The sequence below is a fragment of the Delphinapterus leucas genome, chromosome 19 (genome assembly GCF_059928025.1).
Source record: "Delphinapterus leucas isolate spDelLeu-1000000601 "Yukka" chromosome 19, BTC_Dleu_Yukka2, whole genome shotgun sequence".
NCBI classification, from domain to species: domain Eukaryota; kingdom Metazoa; phylum Chordata; class Mammalia; order Artiodactyla; family Monodontidae; genus Delphinapterus; species Delphinapterus leucas.
The window spans coordinates 7505121-7530906 of record NC_143147.1 but is presented as its reverse complement, the minus strand read 5'-3'; the positions used below and the strand labels follow the sequence as shown (position 1 = coordinate 7530906).

At 57.1% G+C, this 25786-nt stretch overlaps 1 protein-coding gene across 2 annotated transcripts; it reads right to left on the bottom strand.

The window, feature by feature from the left end:
- ALKBH5 (alkB homolog 5, RNA demethylase) lies at positions 1–23912 on the bottom strand. Of its 2 annotated transcripts, XM_022560843.3 has the most exons (4): positions 22901–23912; positions 14815–14895; positions 5027–5182; positions 1–4236 (listed from the first exon to the last, which is right to left on the bottom strand). In XM_022560843.3, the coding sequence occupies exons 1-4, from the start codon at positions 23668–23670 to the stop codon at positions 4059–4061; spliced, it is 1185 nt and encodes a 394-aa protein (XP_022416551.1). In that variant the 5' UTR covers positions 23671–23912; the 3' UTR covers positions 1–4058. The 2 variants fall into 2 exon arrangements, with proteins under 2 accessions (XP_022416551.1, XP_089756352.1); XM_089900226.1 differs by lacking the exon at positions 14815–14895.
- Between the last annotated feature and the right edge of the window lie 1874 nt (positions 23913–25786).

Here is a 25786-nt window from a genome sequence, read left to right as displayed (position 1 = left end):
TAAAATTAAATAGCATACTTTATTTAACCCAGGTATGTCCAAAATATTATCATTTCCATGTAATCAATATAAAGTAACTAATGATATTTTTTACACTCTTTTTTTGGTACTAACTCTTCAAATTCTGGTGTGTTATTTTACGCTTAAAGCACAACTCAATTCAAACCAGCCACGTTTCTTCAGGTGCTCAACAGCCGAGCTTCCAGTGGCTATGTATTGGACAGCACAGGTCTAGACTTAAGAAATGGGTGGAGAAAATATTAACGATGCAGATTAAATTTAAAACTAATACTGAGGCTGAAACATTTCAATCCCACTAACAATCTGTTCATCAGTGAGTAATCAGTAGGTCATGTATCAAATTTAAGGACAAACTTACTGGGAAGAGAGCAGGGTAGTAGTAGGCTGAACAGTGGCCCCCAAAGGTATCAGGTCTCAATCCCTGGAATGTAAAATTTTTTAAACATTTTTTAACTTTGCCAATGTGATTAAAGATCTTTACATGGGGAGATTATTTTTGGTTATCAAGGGAGGCTGTAATGAGGGAGAGGCAGAGGAGATCTGGGACACAGAAGAGGAGGCCATGTGGCCACAGAGGCAGAGACGAGAGTTATGTGGCCACAAGTCAAGGAATGTCTACAGCCGCCGGGAGCTGTCAGACGCAAGCATGGGCCTGCCACACTGATTCCAGCCCACTGGTGGTGATTTTGGATTTCTGACCTCCAAACTGTGAGAAAATAAACGTCTGTTGTTTTAAGCCCCCGGACGTGTTGCGATCTGTTTCAGCAGCCACAGGAAACTAATACAGGTAGATGGGATGCAGCTCCGTTTACCATATTGTGGCTGAATTACCACCACAGGTGAGCTACAAATACAAGAACTCAACAACAACTAAAATCAATAAAAGCATTCTGTGAGAAACAGCTGGCTAAACAGAACTTAAAGAGTACTATGTTTTATTACTGGTAATTCATGTGCTACACATCTATCAGTACGATCTACAATAACCTTATGTGTGTGTGTGTATGTGACACACACCAGGTTGTCCTGTACCCTCAGCAGAGCTCAGCACAGTCGGACACTCGTATTTTTTGAATGAATGAATGTGACTTTGGGCCTCAGTTTCCCCCACCACACAACAGGATTATAGGAATGGGATGGGTTCCGCAGCTGGGAAGGGCTGGAGCCTGATGTTGTTAGAGCACCTCTGTATACAAGCCTGGGCTGGGAGCAGAGATGGGACTCAGCACGTGGCCCAAACAGCTAGCTAGTGCCCCAGCAGAGGGCTGGGAACAGTCAGATTCAGGGACTCAGATACGGCCCCCGCATCTGCTTGGGAACTACTCAGAGGATTCTCACAGTCCCAGAGACGGGGTGCCATGGAACCGCTGTACAGGGACAGAAGCCAGCGCCAGAGACACAGCAGGACCTCCGAGGGCTGGACCCCGTTCCTCTGGCCTCATCCCTCAGTCCTCAAGGCAAAGGGCCTCCTTCACTCACTAGGAAGAACCCAGGTCTGGCTTTATCACAGCTGCAGTGGAGAATCCCTCGCAGCTCCCCAGCCCTCCGCACGAGCCCCCATCCCGTGACCCGAGTCAGGGGCCCAGGCACGGTGTGGGTGACCTTTCCCTCAGCTCCAATGTCTCCTCTCCGGGGCATCCAGGGCCCTATCCGCCCAGCCCCGTGGCTACCCCTGCAGGCCCAACTGGCCACAGACCCCAAGGAGGCTCTGCCCACCCCACCCCCACTTCACATCCTGTCACTGATTTGCAGGCCTGAGCCCTGGCCACTCACTTGCTCCCTCTGGACTCTCCCCTCCCTGTTAAATGGGGAGTTATGTGGCTTGCCAGGCTTTCACAGCAAGAATTTGGCCAAGCAGACTGGCTCTGGGCACTGGAAGTGAATGAGGGAGACTCTAGACCAAAGCCCCTGACCAGAGCCTGGGAGCCAGGTCCAGGATCTGGAGGGACTAAACCCCCCGGACCCCACCCCTACTCTACCCAAGCCCCTCTGCCTCAAGCCTGGATCTGCATGCACCGCTCTACCGTGCTCATCTTGAGAGCAGGGGCTGGAAGGGTTCTGCTCACTATGGGGCCCCAGTAAGGGCTTGGCCAGCATACAGCAGAACTCCAGAATTTGTTTAATGAGCAAAACCACCTACGTGTTGTCTACAGAGGCCAGGCCCTCTCCTGCCTTTGCTCGTGCTGTTCCTCCTCCACTGGCCCGCAGCCTCTCTGATCACCCCAAGGAAGACGGGCTTCCAGAACTCAGCACAATAGGATCCTGGCTCCTGTGGGCCCACGGTGCCCTGGGCACCTGGACATACGGCTTACACGAAGTCCATCCTCCTTGCAGTTGGAGAAAAGACAGTGGGCGAGCCCGTCCTCAGCCCTGCGCCAGCAACTGCTCCTCTCCTCTGCGGCCTCGGTGGGCAATGAACTCCGCCCCCTCACCCCCTTCAGAGTTTCAGGGCAAAACAAAGGGATTAAGGAAGAACCAAAGGCAAGTCCTCTCTTACGACAGCATCAGACAACTGTTTCAAAATATATTAGATTTGGTTTTTATTGTAGAGCACACATATCAGGGCAAAGTGCTGCACACACAACTACAAATCATTTTTGGGAAAAAAGCTGTAAAAAAAAAAAAAACAAAAAACTGCAACTGCTTTAGTTATGCAGTCCCGACTTGAGGAATCCACACTGGCAAAGGAGCTCTGGCCCCTGAGAGGGGCTTCTTGATGGTGGCTGCCCCCCAGCTTTCTGCAGCCTCTTCTGTAAGACTAGCCCCCTGGGATGGTAGCAGCCTGGGGACTGGGAGGGCCTCTGCTCTCAGCAGGCCTGGGTCTTGGCCCTGGCTGGCAAGAAGACATTCCTAATGAACCCAGATCAGCAAAACCTTGCAGCCTTCAAGGATCTGAGCAGGTGGAAACTGCCGAAGACTTCACTTATTTTTTCCCTTTCATTATTATTTTTTAAAGGACCCTTCCTTCCCCAGCTCTCATGCCCCTGAGGCGGAGGAGGCACCAACCCAGTCTGCAGGCCTGAGCTCTGGCCTTGGATGCATCCTGCAGGCGGACAGAGGGGGCGGGCAGCTTCCTATGGGGACTGACATAGGGAGAAGGCCCAAGGAGGGCCGATGGAGAAGAAAGGAAAGGGAAAGGAAAAAGCCAGGAGACCAAAGGAAAAAATGAAAACTCAGAACAAAAGAAAACAAAAACCCTACCACACACCACAACAATTTTCCATAGCCCAAACACTAGACTCAGAAGGACACCAGTCCCTCCAGCTAGAAACAATTCCTAAAACTGCCCCAACACGGCAAGTCTAACTGTTCCACACAATCACACGTGTATGCTTAAAAGGAGCAAGCCAGCAAAGAGGCAGGCTCCTGGCAAGAGGTCAGGACCACTGCAGCCGGCCCCTGGGCAGCCCAGGGACCCGGAGGCAGAGCAGGCCAGAGGGCATGCAGGAAGCCCGGGGTCTCAGCCAACTGAACAGCTCAGGGGCTGGCACTACCTAGGCCTCTGCCCGGTTCATCCCTAACAATTGCTGCAGGAGGAGCGGGTATCTGCGGGAGCTGCTGGGGCCTGGAGAGCAAGTGAGGGGTGGGAGGGCAGCAGGCCCCCTGCAGAGCCGGCAAGACCTCAACCCATCGCAGACAGTGGGGGGAGGGGGAGGAGATTGAACGTCATTTACAACACTAAGAAGATTTACATTTAAAGCAAAACAAGAATTTTTCTAAACCAAAACATTTTGTTGCTTTTAAATAAACCCAGCCAGACACAGCCCCACGTGAGGACAGCTGCCCCCCACGCCTCCACTGGCCACTCCAGCGTGAGCTTCTGTGCCTACAGATGCCAACAGCCTTTCCATCCAGGAGGAAAACCAAGAACACGAGAACCAGGTCCTGGCCAATTCTGTTCTTCAGCCTTAACAGGCAACAAACCAAGGAAAAAAATATAAGAATCAAAAAAAGAAAAGGAAAGGAAAAACCCCTCAAAACGCAACAAAAGGAGGGGCAGCTAGTGAGGATCAAGCCGAGTCCCGGAGGCTCAGGCCTCAGTGCCGCCGCATCTTCACCTTGCGGGCGGGGCTGCCCGCCGCCTCCGAGCAGTCCTCCCCGGGCTCGTAGGACTTGCGCCAGTAGTTCTCCGAGCTGAGGCTGCCCCTCCGCCGGTGTGTGGGCAGCAGCACCGAGCGCCGGTTCTCCTCCTTGTCCATCTCCAGGATCCGAGGCCTGTGAGGGAAGGGGTGGGGGAGGCGTTACCCAGAGACTGGCCCAGGGCCACCCCAGCTCACCAGGTCTCCATGGAGGGGGGTGTATGGCAGTGGCAGAAGCACTGGCACCGTGTCTTTCTTTGCCCAGCAGGTGCCAACGGTCACCCCTCGTCTTTGAGACATTCCCCGGTTACCCTGTGGGGTCTGCTGGGCTCTGAGTCTGGTGCCCCAGGACACCGCCAAGGCTGCCGGGCAGAAGGCGGCTTTCCTATCACAGCCTCAAGCCCCTGCCTGGTTCTGGCATCCCCCTCGGCTTCTCAGTCCTCCCCCGACTCCCACTCTCCCTCTCTGCTCACCAACCCCACCAGCCCTGAAACTACCAAGCTCTTACTGTCTCCGGCTCTCAGCCCATACGGCACCCCTGGCCCACACTGCCCCTCCCATACATCCTCCCCATCCTTCCAGCCTCAGCTTCAGCAGCTTCCTCAGAAACCCTTCTGAAACGGGCCCCTGCTCGGCGACCTTCCGAGGCCTGCACTTCCCTGCTAACGTCCCATGTAACCCACCGGAGCGTGTGTCAGGGAGCAGGACCAGGGAAGGCGTGGGAAGGCACAGAGCGTTCCCACAGGCGGATGGCCAGGGCTTAGTCGAGAATGCCACCAACCCCAGGGAACCAGACAGAAGGCATTAGAAAGGTGGACAATGCCCGGCTCCTAACCACCTACCCCAGGCTTCCCACCCATCTTGCCCTGCAGCCAGGCCGTGGCGCCTGCTTTGCTGGCCTGTGTTGAGGGACCGCAGCTGAGTACCTGTGGGCAGCATCAGGGTCTGCCTTGCGGTGGGACCGCTTGGGTTTCAGAGCGGGGTCCCTGTTGTTTCCGGACAGACGATCTGAGGCATAGCTGGGTGGTAACACGGAGCTGCTCAGGGACTTTGTTTCCAACCGGGGTGCATCTAATCTCGTCCTGCAAAGGAAATGCACGTGGGGTCACCGGCAGGCCTCTGGGGAGGGTGTGGCCCCATTAGACCAATTCTTTCTCTGGCCGGGCTAGGTGGAGGCCAGCAGTCTCCTCATGGTTCAACTAGGAATTGGTCCAGCTGACTTGCAAAGACCGTCCTTCCCAAGTTCAGGCTTAGGAGTCGGGGACGGGAACACTTCTGTTTGGAGACTTCCAGTGACCTGCTGCCCCAGGGGAAGGATCCCAGGGCTCTCTCAGCTGGACGAGACAGCCCCATCTCACCCTCCTCCGGCCCAGAGATTCTCAAGGGACAGCTACTGCACCTGCCAGAGGACTGAGGGCCCCACTGGTGGGCACCAACACACTCCAACAGACACTTCCACCCCTGCCTGAAAAACCAGACAGGAAGGTTCCCCTGGTCCAGGCCTGTGGAAGGACTGGAGGGGAACATAGTAAGAGCTTCCCTACCCTTACACAGGGACGCCAAGGCTGTGGTAGAGCCAGGAGGAGGGCCCAGACCCAATCCCACATTCACGCTTGGCTCTGGTCCCAACACAGCCACCTGGCAGCTTCTGCTGGTTCCGGGACACTGACCAAGCCAAGGCCAGAGGGCTTCTGAAGGCAAAGCCCCCACCTGGCACTTGGAACACACCAGTCAGTCGAGGAAAAGCGTGCAAGTGTGGAGGGGGAAGAAGGGATGGAGAAACTGGGTAGGGGTAGCCCAAGGCAGCGATCCGAGTCCTTTAGGAAGTCAGGCCAGGAGGAAGCTGGCCTGGGAAGCCTCAAAGAAGCCCCAAGGCCTCCTGTGGGATACAGAAGCCAGCAAGTCAGGCCGCTGGCAGCAAGGGGCAAGAGAGAGGCCTGGGGTGGGGAGTGATGGGGGCACAGCTGGCAGAAGGCCCTGGAGGCATCTTTCCCATGGGCTGCTGGCCACAAAGGAACAACTGGGTTCTGAGGAAGAAGGTGCTATGGCACCTCAAAGGACATCCTCACAAGAACGCTGGGGGAAGAGAGCAGAAGGGGAACCCAAGAGCTGCCTTGGGTTCTTGGGAATGACTGTGCCCGGTCCTCATAACAGAAGGGAAGACTAGGTCAGTCAGGAGGGAAGGCACGTGTGCCGGGAAGTCCTGGGAGAAAAGTCTAGTCCAGGTGAGCCTCCAAGCCTCTTAGACAGGGAAGCCAGAAGGGCCCAGCTGCACTTACTGGCCCACCAGCCTCGGCTTCCACTCTGGGGACCCCGGGCTACAGGAGACAGGACCTAGGAGCAACAGGAAGATCCAGCCCTGAGGCTGCCACTCAGAGTATGGGCTAGTCACCATCCCTTTCAGGGCCTGTCTCCCCATCTGAGCAAAGGCCTCTTTCAGTTCTGAGGGTCTAGAGACCAAAGACAAGTCGCCTCCTTCAAGGCTAGGATCCTTTCGAGGGGCACTGGGAAGACGTGGTGCTGGGCACACCCAGACCTGAGGGTGGGAACCAGAATCACCGAAGCCCTGAGACCTCTCGTTGACCAGGCCAGGCCTCAGATCCCTGCGCTGAGAGCTCACACCAAATGTGACATGAGCCAAAAAGCTCGACTCAGAGGACTCCAGAGTCTGAAGCCTCGGGAAGGAAAGCGCCCCTCCAGCACTGCCGAGCCGAGCTGACCCGAAGACCCCGCGGGTGCCGGGAGCACACGCCCAGGGCAGAAAAGCCCGTGTGGGCAGGACCCGCGGCCCAAGACCGTGAAGTGGTTTTCCTCGGGTGAGTGCGGAAGGCCAGAGAAGAGCAGCGCCACCAAGAGGAGAGCCTGGCCCACACACCTCCGGGGCTGGAAGGCACATCCTGCCACGCAGGCATGGCTGGCACACACTGAGCCCTGGTGGGGCCCGCCCTTCCTGAGCTGCTTGCGACTAGGGCAGCCGGCCCGGGCAGCCGGGGGCAGTGGTGGGGGCCCCTCGCGGTGGGTCCAGGACTGCTGGGGAGGCTGGGGAGACAGGTGGGACCAGCTGAGAGTGGACAGAAGCCAGGCACACAGACAGGCTCTGTGTCCCTCCAGCTGCCTGAGAGAAGAAGAGACGGAAGGCGCAGCTCCCCCCACAACAGCTCTGCTACCGTCAGGGCCAGCCCTCAGGGAAGGAGTGATCAGAAGCAGCCCCACCAGAAACTCAGCCTCCCGCACCCACTTTGGGGGCAGTAGGAGCTCTGGGGCCCAAAATGGCTCCTGACACATTCCCTGGGGCTGTTACAAGTACATCTCAGAACGTTGGAGGAGCTCTACTTTCGAAAAGCCACCAAGCTGCAAGAAGCCGGGCTAGAGCCAGATGCACAGCCCAGAGCCCACCAGCAGTGTGCCTTCAGAGCACACCCCTCCCCTCTTAAAGGGCAGCCAACTCCCAGGGAGCAGGCCAGGGTTCAGCAGACAGAGCCACAGGTTTGGAGGCAGGAAGCCCAGTTCTAGCAGTAAGGTCTGGGCCTGTGCCTCCTCGGGTGGTTAACAGGAGCCAAGACCTTCCTTACAGATCTGAGCCAACATCCAGGGGTCACGGCAAGGCACCCCAGGTATGTCGGGACAGCCCCCAGGACAAAGCATGGACTGGTCCTAGGTACCGGGAAGCCAGAACCAAGGGAGGATGGCCAAGCATTAAGGTAACATTACCATGTGACCGGAGAGGAAGGGAGGAGACTGACTGTCTAGGTGCTGCCCTCACGTTCCTTTATCAATCATGACTCCCGCGGAGAAGCTGCTGGGGCGGGGCGGGGCAGGGTGGGGGTGGGGGAGGGGGAGAGTGCGAAATCAGAGACCCAGTCACTGGCCTCAGCCACACAGCTGCTACCCCAGGATGCCCCTGAAGCCCAGGCAGGCTCTCTTCACCGCGGCAGAGCAGAGAGCTGTCCTGGCAGAGGCAGGCCACCGTTTCTGGGAGACGGGGAACCAGTCTGCACTTCAGGCCCCGCTGCTAACCACCCACAACTGCTGGTTCCACCCTCCCCAAGCACCCTTGTACTACAAAGCCTGGCTTTCCCAATGGAGCAAGCAGGCAGGGCGCAGTGAGGCAGGCCTATCAGAGTACACTCCTCGCCTACGAGTGCCCTGGGCCCCAAGGTCTACGCTCCTGCCCCTCTAAGTATCAGACTCCCCCACAGCCCAGACCCACACCCATCCCTCCTGCAATAGTACCGCCTCCCAGCTCCCACCAACACCACACGCTTCTCTCCAACTCCTGCCCTGCTCTCCCCGCATGGCAGTGCTGACACGGGTGCAGCAGCCTGCTACGGTCAGAGGAGCCTGAAGGACACCTGAGTGTATCACCCAAAGAAAGGGCACCCCAAGCACGTACATGGTCCTGGGCTCCCAGCAGACCTCCCCCGACCCAGGCCAACAAAACACCCAGTCCCCAAGGGGAGCCTTCTCCAAATCGCCCAGACTGCTTACCACCACGCCATCCATGCCACATGCGCGTAACCCAGGGCCTCCACAGACGCCAGCCAGACCACAGGATCAGGGTGCTCAGGGATCCCCCAGTTCAGGCCCTGGTAAGGGCTCACTGTCCTCCAGGACACCAGGAGACCTGACACTGAGGCTGCTTTCCCGCACCGGGGCTGCTGACCACCATGGCTCTGGGCTCCCCTTTCCTCACGCTGCACCTGACCGAGCACAGCCGTCCTTATCCCTACCCCTGCCCCATCGAGATCAGAGGGGGCAACGGTAAGGGCCGAAAAGCACACACAGCAGTCTCGAGTTTAATCATCTCCAGCATCCCAACGGCCCCAATTTTCAGGTAAGAACACAGGGCTCAGGTAACCAACTTGTATTCAGTAAAAAAGGGACAGAGCCAGGCCAAGGGCCCAAGCCAGTCACATCCCTGGCGGCCTCACCGCCTCCTTATTCCTCAGGCAGGTTGTGGATACACCCAATCTCCGGACTCCCCGGGAACAAAGGTGCATAGTCCTTGGTACCGGGACAAAAACCATGGAGACACAAGCAGTGGCAGGCAGGTGTCCCGGTGGGGGCCATATCTCAGGCCTGGCCGGGATCAGGGAAACGAAGAGCTGAGGGACAAAGCCCAGCGCACACCCTCTGCTCATCCACACACACAGCCTTGCATTCGGCTGCTCTGCTTTCTGGGAGGGCCTCCCTCTGACCCCAGGGACCCCCGGACCAAATGACCCAGTAGGCCGTTTAGCTCAGCCTCCCACAGGCAGTCTCTCCTAAACAAGCCCCCAGCTGCTGCTCCCAGGCCTCGGTCCTCCCCAGGGCCCTCCAGACCTCCCGCACAGCAGCAAGCACTCTGACGAGCTCCGACTGGGTCCCGCCCTGTCCGTCTCCACTGTGTTCCCCACTCTGGGCCTCTGTTAGGAACGGCACCTCTGCCTGACCTGTCCTTGCCCCTGAGCCTGTTCGAAGCCTGCCTGAGGCCCACACACCACCCCTGACTGCCTTCAGGCGGCACCTCTCTCGAAAGCATTCCCTGACCAGCCTCCGGTGAGGCGCTAAACCTTTACCTTCCCCCAAAGGTAAAGTGAATGAGAAGAGACCACACTCACCACTTGCCCAGCACCAGCACAGAGCCTAGCACACACCAGCTTTGGTTAACATTTGGCAAGTGACTCTCCAGCTGCTTTTCCAAACTTCAGCCCACTGTGAGCCAAGCTCCACTTGACCAGCAGCAAAGAAACAGGCTATTTACACCGCCTTGAGCCGTTTCCTCTGGTTAATCATGCAGGAACACAAGTCTCATAGGCCAACCCGATGCAGGCCTGGGGGCCTCCTGAACACCAAGAGATTGGGTGCCCTGGCCACCAACCAGAAGGCCCTGAGGGCCACAAGCCATCGCCTGATGCTGAAGTTTGGATCCAGTGCCTCCTTCCCCTCACTGCCCCTCCATTCCAGAGGCCCTCTATACTTCCCGCCTTCAAGCTCACCAATTCTGCCTGGCCAGCAGTTTCCAGCTCAGGAGCCAGAGCTACCAAGCGTGTCCCAACAAGCCCCTGAAGCTGCAGGTTGTCTTTTTGTTTGTGTTTGCTGGGCCCCAGTGGACACGCTCTGTGCTCCTAGGACAATGCTCACTCTGCTTGTGCTGTCTGAGCATGCGAAGTGCCCACCTACCACAGACCGGCCCCAAGGGAGCGCTGAGTCTCCTACATGCCCACCTCGGGTGCCTTGTGCACACGAGATGCTTCATGTTCCCAAGTCGGGAATCCCTGCTCAGAGATCACTCCAAACTGGCTAAAGCCAAGGCAGTGAGCTGCCTGCTTGAACCCCTGTCCAAACAGAGTTCACACCCTCCACTCTCAGGGCTAATGTGTGGGAAGCACTCTACCCGGCGCCCAGCCCCCAGTAGCTGGGTGCTTGGCAGAGGGCAGCACACAAGGCCCTTAAAGGCCGCACGTCAGGGAACTGTGGGAAAAACCAAATACTCCCCCACCCCAATGACTGCCACACCTCAGAAGTTGGCCAGCCTCCTGGTTCTCTAACCGGTCATTTAAAACTTAAACCACACTTCCAAAAGAGTAGGTCCAGCTTCCCTGCCAGGGGAACCAATGATTGACAAAGATGCATGCTGGGCAGCTTGCTCTGGGTGGGCTGGGAAACAGCGACATTCCAGGAAGCTGGGCGTATTCAAGAGCTGACCAACCTGCAGCCGCAGCCTCACCCCACACCCTGGAGGGTAGCCCCCTACCGCTTAAAATACTCTCAGCCCCCAGCTCTCTACTGGCACAGCAGAGGCAAGAAAGCCCTTCTGTATGTAAGGCTCTGGGTTCTTCAACTCACAGCATCCTCCCTGGGGCAGGGCTCGGGGTGTTCCACTGTGCAAACCACCAAGGGCCACAAGACCCAACACCAGGAGACCAGGTTCAAGGCCGCACTGAGCCATTTACCGGTTGTGACCCCAAACAGATGACACTAAGCAGCAGCCTAGGGACTGCACTCCCGGGGAGGCTCTCCGAAGGTCACTCCCAGCGAGAAACTATGGCACCACCTCCTACATGAAGACTCAGCATGATCCACGTGCAAAGGAGCCGTGTTCTGCTGAACCAGGCAGCACTTAACCGCCGCCCACCCGTTTCCCCCATGAGGCCCTTAGAAAGACTACGGCAGTGCTGACCAGCCTGAAGTGGTGACAGAGGCCCCAGGCCCTCCCTCTGCAGCCTGTGCGATCTATATCCGAACCTAAGAGAAGGCAGAGCTGGCTCCACCCTACCTGCCTACGAGGAGCAGGGACGGGCTCAGTGCCCAGGTCCCACCTGTCGGGATGTGGCCTCACCCAAGGACATAGAGTCAGCCAGGCACCCACCAAGGCCACATCCTTGACTCCTGGGCAGCGCCTGAGCCAGGATGCAACCCTTTTCATCAGGTCACCAGCTTGTCCTTTTGTACCTGGTGCTGTTCATCGACCGGAGCTGTCCTCCTCTGGACCGGCCTCAGTGCTGGGACTCAGATGAACAGGGCTCTCCCTGGCCCCCACAGAACACAGCTTTAGAACTCACAACGGCAAGTGTGCAGGCTGTGACAGCAGGGGTGGGGGTGGGCTGAGAGAGCTACATGCATATGATGCTTCCTGCATGTCAAAATGGTTGACCCTCGAGCCTTGAAGGACGGCTAGGTTAACCAACTTTCGGTGCGTATATGTGGGTCATCTGGGGGGGTGGGTGTGGGTCAGAAGGGAAAGCATTCCCAACAGAGGCCACACTGCTGCAAGAGTCTGGGACATCAGTGCGTGGGCCACACTAGGAGCCGCAGGTAATTTAACATTAAGTCGGAAGGAGACAACAGGGAGAACATCGAGGGAGGAGGCTGGATGGACAGGCAAAGTCCAACAGAGACCTTGGATTTTACTCTGCAGGCAAGAGAGCGGCCCTTGCCTCTCCTCTGGTCCCCTGGGTGGGCTGCCTACAGCTAGGCACTTCACCAGCTCAGCAGCCTAGGGAAGCTGCGGAGGTGGGGGCACCCATCCACTCCTTTCCAGCCCAGTCCCTGGCTGGCTCCTGGACCCACTCAGGGCAGAAGGTCAAAGAGCCCAGTCACCCACAACAGCCATTCTCCTCGGTCAGAACGCTACAGGGGCTCAGCTGGCCAAAGAGCTTCCGGGGTGAGCTAGTTAACAGTGTGCAGAGTCCTGAGGACTTCCCTGGTAGTGCAGTGGTTAAGAATCCGCCTGCCAGCGCAGGGGACACGGGTTTGAGCCCTAGTCCGGGAAGATCCCACATGCCGCGGAGCAGCTAAGCCAGCGTGCTGCAACAAATAGTAGCGCCCGCTCGCCGCAACTAGAGAAGGCCCACACGCAGCAACAACAAAGACCCAACGCAGCCATAAACAAACAAACAAACAAAAAAACAACAGTGCAGAGTCCTAGCTCCACCGAGGAGCATCCGGCTTGGGCAGACAGGTACGGGAGCCACCGCTTGAGGAAGGAAACAGCCAGAAGAATGACCCAACACTCCAGCTCTGGCCACTTCCTCCTGCACCTCCAGTGAAGCTTTCCCTGGGATGAGCTATTATGAGGAGCTGGGAAGGAACACCTAGAAGGCACTGCTCTGGTTCTACTCCCCCCGACCCTCATTCCTGCCCCGGGTGGGCCACCTGGTTTCTGGCTGCCGCTGGAGGTACCAGGCACACCTGACAAGAAATGACTGGGAAGGAAAGGCCAGAAGGGAGCAACACATTGGGCTGCCTCACTTCTGGGTCCTGGGTTTTGGACTGTGCTGGGAACCACAGGAAAAGCAAGCGGAAAAGCAGATAAAAACCCTTCTTCTGATGGATTCTGGGAATATTCTTAGGCTAGAGGAGAAACGCTGCCAGGCTGACCACTGACTGGAGTTCCCCTAGGTGCCCAGCGCCCTGCCCACACCGCAGGACTGTCCCACAGGTCTGGGTCATCTCCATTCTACAGATGATAAAACAGACTCAACATTCTGACTTGGCAAAGCGGCAGGGCCGTGCCAAAGAGACATCACCACCACAATGTACTGGAGCTCCGGATCCAAAGGGCCAAGATGCAGAAGTGATAAATTGCAGTTAAAAAGATGACAAGCCTGGGCTTCCCTGGTGGTGCAGCGGTTGAGAGTCCGCCTGCCGATGCAGGGGACACGGGTTCGTGCCCCGGTCTGGGAAGATCCCACGTGCCGCGGAGCGGCTGGGCCCGTGAGCCATGGCCGCTGAGCCTGCGCGTCTGGAGCCTGTGCTCCGCAACGGGAGAGGCTACGACAGTGAGAGGCCCGCGTACCGCAAAAAAAAAAAAAAAAAAAAAAAAAAGATGACAAGCCAGAGAGTAAGGATGTACTTAAAAAAAGAAAGAACTCCCAATGGCCAAAGCTGGGACAAGCTGAGCACAGAACAGACACCACGAGTCCACACTGATGTCAGGAATGAGTGAACGAAGAAATAAACAAGTGGGGGACAAGACACAAAATCTCCTGTGCAGAAGGATTCCAGGCAATCTCTGTGGCGACTCCGCCCTCAAAGAGGTGGCGCTCACCCCCCACTCCTTACATGTGTGCCGCTCACAGCGACGTCCCTCCTGGGAGGACAGTGTGGACAGGGGGCAACAGTGACGAACGCAGCAGCCTCAGCCGGGCGCTCAGGGTCAGCGTTGACGGTGGAAGGTCCTGCGCCCTGGACGTGACGTGAGGAGAACTGCGCTGCTCCTCTGCGGTCTCCTCCCCAGACCCACAACCCCGGTGTAACCATGAGGCAACACCCCAACTGAGGGACCTTCCACCACACACCTGGCGGTCAGTGTTACCACGAATAAGGCAAGTCTGAGAAAGTGTTGCAGCGGAGAGGAGCTAAGGTGACATGACAACTGCACATCCTGTGGGGTCTGGGACAGAAAAGGACGTGAGGAGAAACCAGGGAAATGTGAGTAAAGGATGGACTCCAGTTAACCGTCCCGGATCAGTATTGGTTTCGTGACTGTGATGAACATACCACACTGATGTGAGACATTAACAAGAAGGGGAACGGAGAGCTCTCTGCTGTCTTCACAACTTTCTGTAAATCTAAACCTGTTCTAAACAATAAAGTTTACTTAAATTAAAAAAAGAACAAATAAGGCAAGCTATAGGACATCCCGCTGCAGCCTGGGTCCAGGCACTGTCCTGCTCACTGACGACTACACGAGCCTGGGCAATCAGCCAGCCTTCTCAGGACCCCTGCCTCAAGGCAGGATTGTCTTGACCCAGCGTCCACGTGGTCAGTCCATTCACCTCGTGAGCCGAAAAAAAAGAAGTGCTGGAGATGCCAGGATTGGCAATGTTGGTCAGTGCGTCCCTGACCCCCTGGCCAAAGAAGAGGGACAGCCACAAGCCACGCGCCTGCTCAACACGCGGCCAGCCGCCCACCTACATCCCCTGTCCTCACCCCCTGCTCCTCTCAGAAGTGAAAGCCCAGGCATTTTTAAAGCAAGCTGCTGAGGCACAACCTAAAAATACTCAGTGAGAAGCACACGTGACAAATCAGAACCAAGGAGGAAGGAAAAGGAAGAGGTGGGGGGAGGCAGGGCCTGGAAGAATGTCCCCCAAATCCTGTCTCAAGACCCAGCCCACAAGCACTGGGAGCGTGCGCTTTTGCTCAGCCCGCGTGCTGAGGGCTGTCGACAGAGGAAGCCAGACCTCCACGGGCAGTCAGGTCTGCAGGAGCCAGACACCGGGACACTTACTTCCTGAGGATGATGACGGCTCTGCGCTCCTTGATGTCCTGAGGCCGGATGCAATGAGTGATTTCATCAGCAGCGTATCCACTGAAAAGAAACACAGAGCGCGTGGGCACAGAGGGTAGATGGACAGCCAAAGACCCCCAGGGCTACGGAGACAGAAGGAGGGTCCCGCTGTTAACAGCCACCCCCACCCCATTACATGACACGTTCAAGGATCTACGTGGGAGGAAATAACGTGTTCAGTTCCAGGATGCTTTTGGCCAGAAACCACTGAAGGGAAAACCTGGGATGAGGTAAAAGCAGGTCTTAAAGCAGAAGCAGGAATCTCCTTGCACAGGCCAGGAGCCCTTCTTTCAAAGGGTCCCCAAGAGGGCACACCTTTAGTGGCTTTGGAGGCCGATGGAGTGACTCAGGCCAGGCCCTGGGGAGAAGATAAGAACTGCATCTCCCCCTCCCCCACCCTTGGGCTGGCAGAGGAGGCCAAGGCAGACACTGACAGCACTGAGTCACCAGAGAGAACTAAGGCTGCAAGGTTCAAAAAGAGAATTTGCCTACTTGGAAAAAATGCTTTCAAAAACCTTCATTTTGGGGGATCCAAAATCTTCAAGACAGCTGTGTTTGGAATATTTTAAGAATTCCCATCACACTCAAGTATCTATTTATTTTCTTCATCAAATTACATGATTTTGAAAACTGCTCAAACCAATGAATGTGGGTAGACGGCTGTCCTCTTCACAGCTAATGTCTCTCCGACTTGAAACTCTGGAAGCAAACTCAGCTCCCTGAGTACAGGCCCTCACTGGGAGCCTGGCAGTCATGAGGCACTCCCACCCCGAGTTCCCCACTAAGCCCTCCACTGAGCCAAGGCAGCTCCGCAGCCACAGGCCTCCTCCCCCTGCTCAGGTTCCCTGGCTGCCACGGGGGACCACCAATCTTCTCTATTCAGCTGCTAGTCAGCTCCTTCTCAAGGGCAGCTGTGAAGACGTGGATGGAGCAATGGTCAGAAACACCACAGGCCTGGGAAGGACTCCTCAAAATGGCCAGGCTGCCCCCACGTGGGCAAGAACTAGATGCAAGAGCGAATAAAAAGTCCTAGAGAGAAGTACCTCTGATTCAGAAATCTGATTTGGGGCCATGTGGAGGGCGGAGAAAAGAGCTCTCATTTTAGGGATTTTCCCCTTTGAGCTGCTCCTCGACCAGAGGTTTTCAATTTTCTCTGTAAATAACAGTCCCGTGAGATAACTACGGACAAATGTCCACAGTCAAATCAATCTGGAAATATTGATGGGTTTAAGAAAGCACTGGTATGTTAAAGGACCTGAGAATTACTACAGCTGACTTGAACTGAGCACTGACCAAGGAACCTTCTCTCAAACAACACCTATTAACATCTGCAGGCAGGAGTTCCCTGGTTGTCTAATGGTTAGGATTCAGCGCTTTCACTACAGAAGCCTGGGTTCGATCGCTGGTCGGGGAACAATCCCACATGCCACGCGGCATGGCCAAAATACAAAAAAAAAAAATTTAGGGACTTCCCTGGTGGCTCAGTGGTTAAGACTTCGCCTTCCAATGCAGGGGGTGTGGATTCGATCCCTGGTCAGGGAGCTAAGACCCCACATGCCTCGTGGCCACAAAACCAAAACATAAAGCAGAAGCAATACTGTAACAAATTCAATAAAGACTTTAAAAATGGTCCACATCCCCCCAAAAAAAAATCTTTAAGAAAATATCTGGAGGCCCAGTGAGAAATGCCATACAGGGATGGAGGAGTTGAAGAGACCTGGGTTACAACCTGAGCTCTGTCACCTTAGCTGAGTCACGGGCTGGGCCAACTGCAGGGACAGCAGTAGATTCTCGGGTGTTCATGTGGTGCTGCTCTGTGCTCTGTCACTTACGACATTCCTTTGTGGTGACTAACGATGAGATTGTTAAAAGGGTCAGTGCTCCTGCTCCTCTCTTCTAGGCAGAACTACAGTTATATGTCTTCCTGGTTAGCACCCCTGGAGAAGAGCAGTGGGAGGCCCACCTGCAGGGCTACCATGAGAATTCAGTGAGATAATGCAGGGTGCCTGGCACCCCCATTTACTGAGCACGTGACACAAGCCAGGCGTCCTGGACAACCTTCATCCAGGCTCCCCCTGCAGGAGAGGCCTCCTGGGCCCCCTCCCAGGGCTAGGAGCTCTAGAGCTTATCCTATGCTCTCTCTTGTCACTCCACATTAGGGGAGTGCAGATCTGGGCTCCAAGACAGTCCCATACTAACACGGGACTTTCCCAAAGAGTGAAGTCCAGTTCCCCAAAGGCAATCCAAGGCATATTTCTAAGGCCTAGACCTGCAGTACCGGTTGCAGGCAACCTTCCTTACTGTTAACGAGTGTTACTAATCTGTTTGACTTGGCCATAGGACCTGCCAAGGGCCCTGACTTCCCATCTTCAGCAAGGAACTGCATCCTGTAACACAGAAGCAGCAGATCCCGACGCTGGTCAAATTTTAAGTGCCCCCCACCTCCCAAAGTGCTCCAAAACAAAGAGCAAGTCATGCCAGGGCCTCAGCCTCAGAAGAACCCAGCCCAGGCCTCAGAAGAACTAGTGCAGAAGCAAGACCACACGGGCCCACAGAAATGACCATGGCGCTCACTGACCCCCACCTGAGGAACTCACTGGCACTGGTCTTCTAGAACTTCCTGGCAGCTACGACACAGCCTACTGACCCTGTCCTCAGTATCAAGCTCTGCTGGGAGTGGGAGGCTCCAAGTCCTATCAGAGGAAGCTTTTCTGTCCAAACTTCAGCAGAAAGTGTCCAACAGAGACCACAGAGGATTATTTACTGCTAAGGAACTTACTTGCTACAAGACAAACTGTTTGAAAGTGCCAGTCTGCCAGCTTGAAACTTAATATACCCTGGGTCCAGGCCTAACCTTGGCATGAAGAAAAGTTCCAGTGCCTCCTCCTCTTTTGTTCTCACAGGGAAGGGAGAGGGGAAATACCTGAGACTGGTACTGCCCTGCACTGAGCCCAAGCACCACCCCCCCCCCCGCCTCCATGCAGCAGTGACTAGTGTGCCGCAAGCACCCAGAGCAAGAGCCTGGCTGTCACCCACCACACGATGCCTTAGAGTGACTCTTGAAAAGTCTCCCCTCTCTTGGGAAGCTCTGCTCAACTCCCCAGGCTGGGTTCCGCCACACCACCCGCCCAACCCTCTCTTGCTACTGCAGTTCGGCCTTGTGGCAACTGTCTTCCCTACAAGACAGAGCTCTGCAAAGGCCTTACTCATCTCTGCATACAGCAGACGCTAGATGACGTGTGTGTGTCGAGGTCAACGTTCCTACTGCTGTGAAGACTCAGTTTCTGCATCTGCAAAACACAGACTGCAGCAAGTCCTTCCTCAGAGGATCAGGTGCGGGTCAAATGAGGAGTCTGGAAGACTCTTTATAAGGGGCTGTGCAGGACTACACACCTCTCCTCTAGGGGACAGCCTTGGAGACGGAATTATTAAGGCACAGTTCCAAGGTGGCCGCCATTCCCCATCTACTCTGTGCCCTGCCCAGGGCAGACAGAGCCAGAGATGGAGGGCCTGGCCGAGATCACCAGGACTGCCTGGCGACACCTCCCTCCAGCAGGGGCACCTGCTCTGGCAGCCCCCATGAGCCTGCCTCACCCCTGAGAGGCCTACAGGACCTCACTTAGGATTTGGGGGGCAGCAGGCCAGCCACCTGAGCACAGGGGCAGAACTGTGAGCTCAGACTCAAGTTATAATCACACCTGAACCTCCTAGAAGACACATGGCCTAACACGATGAAGCAGTCCTGGGGCTTTCTGAACCCAGAAGGAAGAAGGCCAACCTGTTCCAAGTCCCAATTCTGTACACATCAAGGTATAAATAGAAAGCAGCTGAGCACAGAGGCAGCTTGTTTCCAGACACTTCACCAAAACCTCAAGCCTTCGGTCACGTGAAAGAGAATCAATCTTTGCTAACAATTCTAGGACTTCAACAGCCCCATTTTGCAGAGGCAAACTAAGGCCCAGAGAGGTTAAGTAACTTGCCCAAAGTCAAACAGCTAAAGTGGTGGCACTGGAACTCTAATCAAACTCTCGGTTCCAGTGTCTATGCTACACTGGTTTCTGTTTTTTGATGGGAGTGGCGGTGGGGAGAGGTAGGTAACGAGGAGTAGGAAGAAAAGCCCATCTGTGTTTCCCAGTGACAAGGTCCAATCTGTCGTGGGGGCCTCACCGACCTCAGCAAAGGATACAGGTATTCCAACCACCTCCAGGGGGAAAAGTCCGCAGAGATGAGCCCACGCCTCCAGCCAGTTAGCATCATATCCCAGTAACAGCAGCACACCAACGGCCCAGTCAAGAATGGCCAGCCAGCCCTGAAACTTTTATGGCCTATTTATTTTCTGCTTTCTCTGACCTTCATGACTAAGACCGTCACTAGCCTGCTAGCTTCCTTTCCTTTGCTGCCCTCTGCCTTCTTCTCACGCCTGGCAGAGCCAAGGCCAGCCAACACCCCGTAGCCCAGCTCCTCCTGAGAATAAACAGCCCTGACTTCATCCTCAAGTTCCTCCCCCTCTCACGGAATCAGAAGATTCCACACAAGAGATGTGGCCCAGACCTATCTGCCCTACATTCCCAACTATTTTAAGCCAGAAAGCTAAATTTTGCTTTCAACCAGCTGAACATGATCAGTCCTTTGCCCAGAACTGAAGGGGTGCCCGCTCCACCCAATGTCAACTGTTATCTGGAAGTCACAGGCTGCGCTCACCACTGCGTGCCTCATGGCTGGGCGATACAGTAATTTGCGGACAGGTGGCTAAGGCCTGGGTCTTTGGGCATGTGGCCACCGCAACCACAGACCACTCAGCAGTGATTAAAAATAGCAGCAAGTATGCAATTAGCCTTGAGGTAATTATTCCAATTAATCCATCTGAAATCTGTTTTAATCTGCCACTTACCATACAGGGAACAGGAAAAGGAATACAAGATGAACTGATGTAAGAAGAGATAAAAAAGACTTATTTCTCTAGAGAACAGCCCTAAGACAGGACCCACTCAGGCCCAGCGTGGAAAGGTTACAGAAAAACAAGTACCAGCTGGCTTGGAAAGAAGTCTGAAGCACTTCCAGAAGGCTCTGCTCTGGAGTCGCTCTAAATGCCCACGTCTGGACACTGCTGAGTCAATGTTTGCCACACACTGAAATCCACGCTGACAGCTATTAAATATAAAACTGTACTCCTGCCATATTGCCTTGGACGGGTACAGACACCACTGCCATCAACAACACAAGTCTGAGTCAGATGAGAACAACTAGAACCCCTGCCCATCTGTAGAGAACCACTGTGTTTGTTCATCAGCCCCTTCCATCGGCAGCCTTACAGCTCATCACCTCTGGGCTGGGATACTTACCAGGAAGTGAGAGCAAGCATCCCCTCTTACCAGCTCAGGGAAGAGCCCAAGCAGGACTTGCACAGAGGCAGCACTAACATGCAGGTGTTCACCCACCTGCATAGCGAGTAAGCTCAGAGAGCTAAGTGAACACGTGCTGGAGAACTTAAATTAGCGGGGGTGTCCGGAACCTGAGAGCAGTAGCTCTCCCCTGGGGGACGTTTCACCCCTGGGAGACATGTGGCAGTGTCTAGAGACATTTCTGGTCGTCACGGAAGGTGCTTCTGGCATAGTGGACAGAAGCCAGGGATCCGGCTAAACGTTCCAAGAGGCACAGGACAGCCCCCACAAGGACTGCCCACACGTCAACAGGACTGAGGCGGAGGAGCTCTGCTCTAGAGCTTCACCGAGGCACGCCACACCAGAACCTCTACCTCAGGTCCAGGCTGGCTCTGAGGACTAGTAAGGAGCTCCAGCTGCCTCTAGTCGGCACCTACCCCTCACCTAGCCCCTCGTGCGCTCCCCTCCGCCCGCACCTCTGCTCGGCGGCTAACTCCCAGTCACCTCCTAGCCCCCTTCAAGTTCCTGAAAACCTCCAAACTCCACAGTGGAGTAAGACGTCCCCCCCAGCGTACTCCTGCGGTTACCTTCCTGGGCTGTAACTAACTGTCTGTGGCCTCCCCCGGGCCGTGAACTCCGTGAAGGGAAGAGCCATGTTTAAGGCTCCCCCAAATCCCTAGCCCCTTCCCCGACAAGAGAGCAGGGGAGCACGAAGTGGCTGTGTACGGTCGACCCTGTGCCAGGCCCTCTGCTAGACTCCGAATCACCACCTTTAGCTCTAACAGGCTGTGGAAGTTGCCATCACCCTATTTACAGATGGAAAAGCCAGCTCAGAGAACGCCCACAAGGTCCCAAAGCAAGTGAGAGGAGAGCTGGGTTCAAAGCCAGGGGCAGCACTTTTCAGGACGTGGCCGAGCCTCCCACACTGACCCCTCAGCCAAGTCAGAATCCAGGAGGAAGGGACTGGGAAAGCCTCGGGACTTCACCATTCTAAGGCAAAGATGAAGAGCGTTTTCCTGGTGATGCAATCCCGCTGCTGATCGCTAACAGACCTGCGCTTTAGGAACCTGAAACCTCTCCTCAATACAGGGTGTGCGTGTGTGGAAGGGAGGGGACTCTGCAAGTCACAGACTGCCTCTTGTGGCCCCCCCTTTACACACCGGGCCACTGCCAGACCTCCTGCTGACAGCCCTGAGGACCTGTGATGAGGTGGGAAACCAGTATCCCGTTAGGAGAGCAAATGGCCCTCGTGCGACAGACCCCTTTAAGCACGGAGAGCCCTTCAATGAAGTCAGACACCGAACTGCCTTACACGGCAGGCCACTTGGGAGAGTGTGCCCTGGAAATCCCATCTTAAAGGGCTCGGCCAAGACATCCATCTGGAGCACCACGTAGATCTGAGGAGGAGCCGGGAGCCCACGTGACAAGGGGGTACCTGAGAGGTAGGTGGCCTCTAGATTTCGACGCATAAGGGACCCGAAGTACTGCTCCTGCTGCCACTGACTTCGCAACTGCCCCCTCAGGAGACATGGTGGGCACCACACGGTTCTGCTGCCATTCCCAGATACGGAGGCAGCCTCAGCTGCTCCCCTCAAATGAGACAGAACACTTGCCTCAGGGCACTGAGAGGGCTCCCGGGACCCTGCTTCTCCCCGTGACCGTGGCCTACGGCACTGACCGAAATTCAGAGGTTAAGCTGCTCACAACAAAAGCGCAGTGCCTGCCGATCCTGTACTAGAATTTGGTGGTCAACCAAGCTGCTCGGAACAGCTGCAGTCTAGATCTCCTAAGAGGTTTGGGGGATTACTGAAGTACATCGTTCGATTTACTTGCTTCAGGGCTGGAAGCAGGGAGCTTCCAAGCAAGTTTTCTGCTTCATATCAACAGCAAAGGTGTCGCAGCAGGCAACCTTCTCTGAGGGCCAGGGCACTGAGCTAACTCTCCACAGGTTCTGGGGCTGAAAACAGGCCAAGAGCCTAAGATCTGCTGAACAGCCACAAAGCCTAATACCAGGAAAAGAGACAAGCTTTATTTTGTTTCATATGGTCCTGATTACAGGTAACGCATCTTACAAAGGACCAATGGGCTCTTCTGCAGCCAAGAGGGACTGAATTTTAAGTTTGCTGCACTCTATTCCTGGTCCAACCCCTGATCTGTTCAACTCCAGGGAAGCCACTCCCCCTCCTGGGAATGGAGAACGTGTATCAATTAAATACGCTCAAGGGCCTTCCTCTGTGAGGATCTCCTCTCTTAGAGAAATCCACGAACATGTTCTCTGTTAAAAAGACCACGGATGGCAAGTTGGAAAGACTTTTAGACGGTAATCCCAACTAATTTTTTTAAAAACACAGACTTGGAAATGGAGGCCCAAAATGGAAGTGACTTGCTCAAATCACGAAGGTAAAGACTCCGAAAACCATCCTTCTAGAAAGATGCCTTTAGATTAGTTCTGGGTCAAGTCTGCGATCTCGTCAAGTCTGCCCACGGGATAGAAAATTCTAGCTCAGCTCCCTGTTTCCTTACTGCCCGCGTTTTAAACGCAGACCCCTTTCCCCGCCCCCCACCCCCGCCCCGCAAACAGAAGCCTGGGTCAGAAGCGGAAAGCGCGGGCTCCTGGGGGCCGCTCCCTCCTCCTAGGCGGTTACCTGAGCACAGTCACGCTCCCCCTGCGCACCGGCAGGGAAAGCACGGGCTCCGACACCCGGATAGGCTTGAACTGGAACTTGCAGCCGAAGCACAGCGCGGAGTCGCTGAAGAAGGACACGGACACGATGGGGCGCTCGAAGATGTGGATGGGGTCCACGTGAGACACGATGCAGCCGCCGGGCTGGTAGTCGTTGATGACGGCGCTGTTGACGAAGCCCTCGGGGATGACGCGGTGCTCCACCAGCTTCTGGATCACCAGCTGGTGCACCCACTCGGGGATCTCGTCCACGTCGCCCGGCGGGTAGAGGCGCTCCTGGCCGGGTCCGCGCTTCTGCAGCTGGGCGCCGTACGTGTAGCCCTCGCCGAAGAAGTACTTGTTGCGCAGCGGGGCCCGGTCCACCGTGTGCTCGTTGTACAGGCCCTTCTCGGCGCGGGACACCACCTCGTCGATGCGGGCCTCGATCTTGGCGCACTCGTCCTGGCTGAACAGGCGCATCTGGCGGATACCGCTCTTCACCTTGCGCGCTTCCTCCTCCTTCTGCAGCTGCTGCTCCTCGAAGTCGCTGCGCTCGGGGTCCGAGTCCTCTGGGTACTTGCGCTTGGCCCCGGGCGCCGCGTAGGGCTCGGCCGCGGCGGCGGCGGCAGCGGCGGCGGCCACTGCGGCGGCGGCCGCGGCCGCGGCCTCCCGACTGCCCGCCTTGTAGTTGTCCCGGGACGTCATGGACTTGAGCTTCTCCCGCAGGTCCGTGTAGCCGCTGGCGGCCGCCATGGTCCACGCCGCTGCTCTAGGGCCCTCCGCGGCGGGCGGGGCGGCCGGGCATGGCTCTGGGGGACGCGCCCGGGCCCCGGGCCGCAGAGGCCCTCAGCGCCAGGCCCGCGAGCGAGGCCGCGCCGCCCAGCAGGGGCGTCGAGGGGCGGCGGGTCGGCCTCAGGGGCGGCGAGTCATGCGGCGACGGCGACGAGGCTCCCTCCTCCTCCGCCTTCTCCGCGTCCCGGGGGGCAGGGGCGCCGGCAGGGCCTCATGCCGCGCAGGGCGGCCGCGGAGGCTCGGCCCGACTCCTGGCCGGACCCTCGGACGCCCGGCTCGGCCCGCACTTTAAAGCGCTCCTCACGACGTCACGGCCACCCGCCCGACGTCCGCCAGCGCCTCTCCTCAGCGGGCGGCTCCGCGCGCAGGCGCAGTACGACCGGCCACGGCGGCTCCGCGTGCAGCGAGCATGCGCGCGCGTGCGGCCGGGTCAGCAGAGGGGCCGGCGCACGCGCAGACGGGGGCCGTCCACCGCCCCTCCCCCACCCACTGAAGGGCTCCGCGAACGCCCCAAACTGCAGCCTGCCTCCTGTCCGCGCCTCCCCCGCGGCCGTAGGGCTCCCTCCACGGGGGTGCGCTCACGCCGTCAACGCTGTCGCCACGCTACGTCACGGCATCGTCCGAACGCCCGAAATCGCCTCAGCCCCCAGCGCGCAATCACCGGGGAACCGACACAACCCAGCCTGCCCGGTCACCGCCCCCTTGGCGCTTCCACTTCTGTCACTGGGCCACCGCCCACGCGCCGGGCAGGCCCAGACGGCAGCTTCCGGAATCCGGTTGGCGCGCATGCCTGTCAATCCGGCGGTCGCCTTGGCTACTGCGTCCGTCCCCTAATTAGCGGCGGGCGGGCCGCGAGGACCCCTGAAGGGTGACCGGGTGGCTAAGGGAGTGCCTGAGTGGAGACCAGATCGCAGCGAAGCGCTCAGGGCGCAAGGATACGCTCAGGTTGCGGCGCCGAGAGCCCCGGCCCAGCCCCCGGCCCGACGGCTGCTGCCACAGACACCGCCCCCTCGCCGCCGCCCGGCGTGTACGTTGCCCTAGTCACGTCCCGGCGGCGGCGCGTGCGCGGCCCTCCTGGGCCGGGCGCTCCCGGGACGGCGGGGTGCTGGGGACGGCAGCGCGGGCTGCGGTCCTCGGAGTCACTGCCCTCCCGGGCGCCCAGGCCTTTGTTCAGACCCTCCCGGCCCCTGACGGCGGGGCATGCACGCGTGGTCACGCTCCTTGGTCCCTGTCCCTCCCACCCGTTCCTTAACTGTGGTTTTTGGAGGCTCGGCTCACCCCTCTAGCAGCCTCCCCAGATTCTCACTGGGATGAAATGCATCTTGGGTTTCGTGGCCTCGCCACCCTGACCGTTGTGCCCCCAGCCCCTGCGCCCTCTCCACCCACCGCCCCCGGCTGGTCGGAGCTTGAGCTCCAGACCCTGCTACCCAACAGACGTGGGTTTGGACCTTGACCTCCTGACGGGCTGTAGGACCCCGGACAAGCTCTGTAAAACGGGAATGAAATCAGTTCCCATGTGCGGTGGGTGTGAAGATGAGATGAAGTCCTGCATCCTGTACGTTAAGCAGAGAGGACCACTGGCCTCGAGTGTGGGCCTGTTTCCACGTCCTAAATTAGGGGACTACCGGTCCCTGGTGGGAAGTGGGGTCTGTCACGGGGCCACAGAAAGTCCAGGCCAGCAGGGCCTGTGGTATGGGGAAGCCTGGACACCTGGGACCCTGGCCCTGACCCTCCCTTCCAAGCAGCAGCAGGTGCAGGGGAAACGGGGCAGGCGTGAACCCGTAGGGAATCGGCTCCTGCCCTTTCCTGACCCAGCCTGGTGGGCACCGCTGGTGGTGGCGGCAGGAAGGCAGCTGCAGGTGGTGAGAAGGTGGCCAGTGGGCAAAGCCAAGGTCAGGCGGCTGGGCTTGGGCCCCAGTCCTGCCTGGGCCATTCTATGTGAACGCCCGGGCCGGGCCCCGTTGCCTGCATATTGGCAGTTTGGCTACGAGAGCTCAGGCCCTTCAGAAGCCCAGCGCCCACCTCTCAACGGCCCTCCAACCGGGGGCATCGGACTCTGCACGCACACCTGGTGGCA

Coding starts and splice junctions, on each gene's coding strand:
- ALKBH5 (XM_022560843.3), bottom strand. CDS start 23,670: ATGGCGGCCGCCAGCGGCTACACGGACCTGCGGGAGAAGCTCAAGTCC. Junction 5,183..14,814: donor GCCGTCATCATCCTCAGGAA/GTAAGTGTCCCG, acceptor TTTCCTTTGCAG/GACGAGATTAGATGCACCCC. Junction 4,237..5,026: donor GACCCTGATGCTGCCCACAG/GTACTCAGCTGC, acceptor CTTCCCTCACAG/GCCTCGGATCCTGGAGATGG.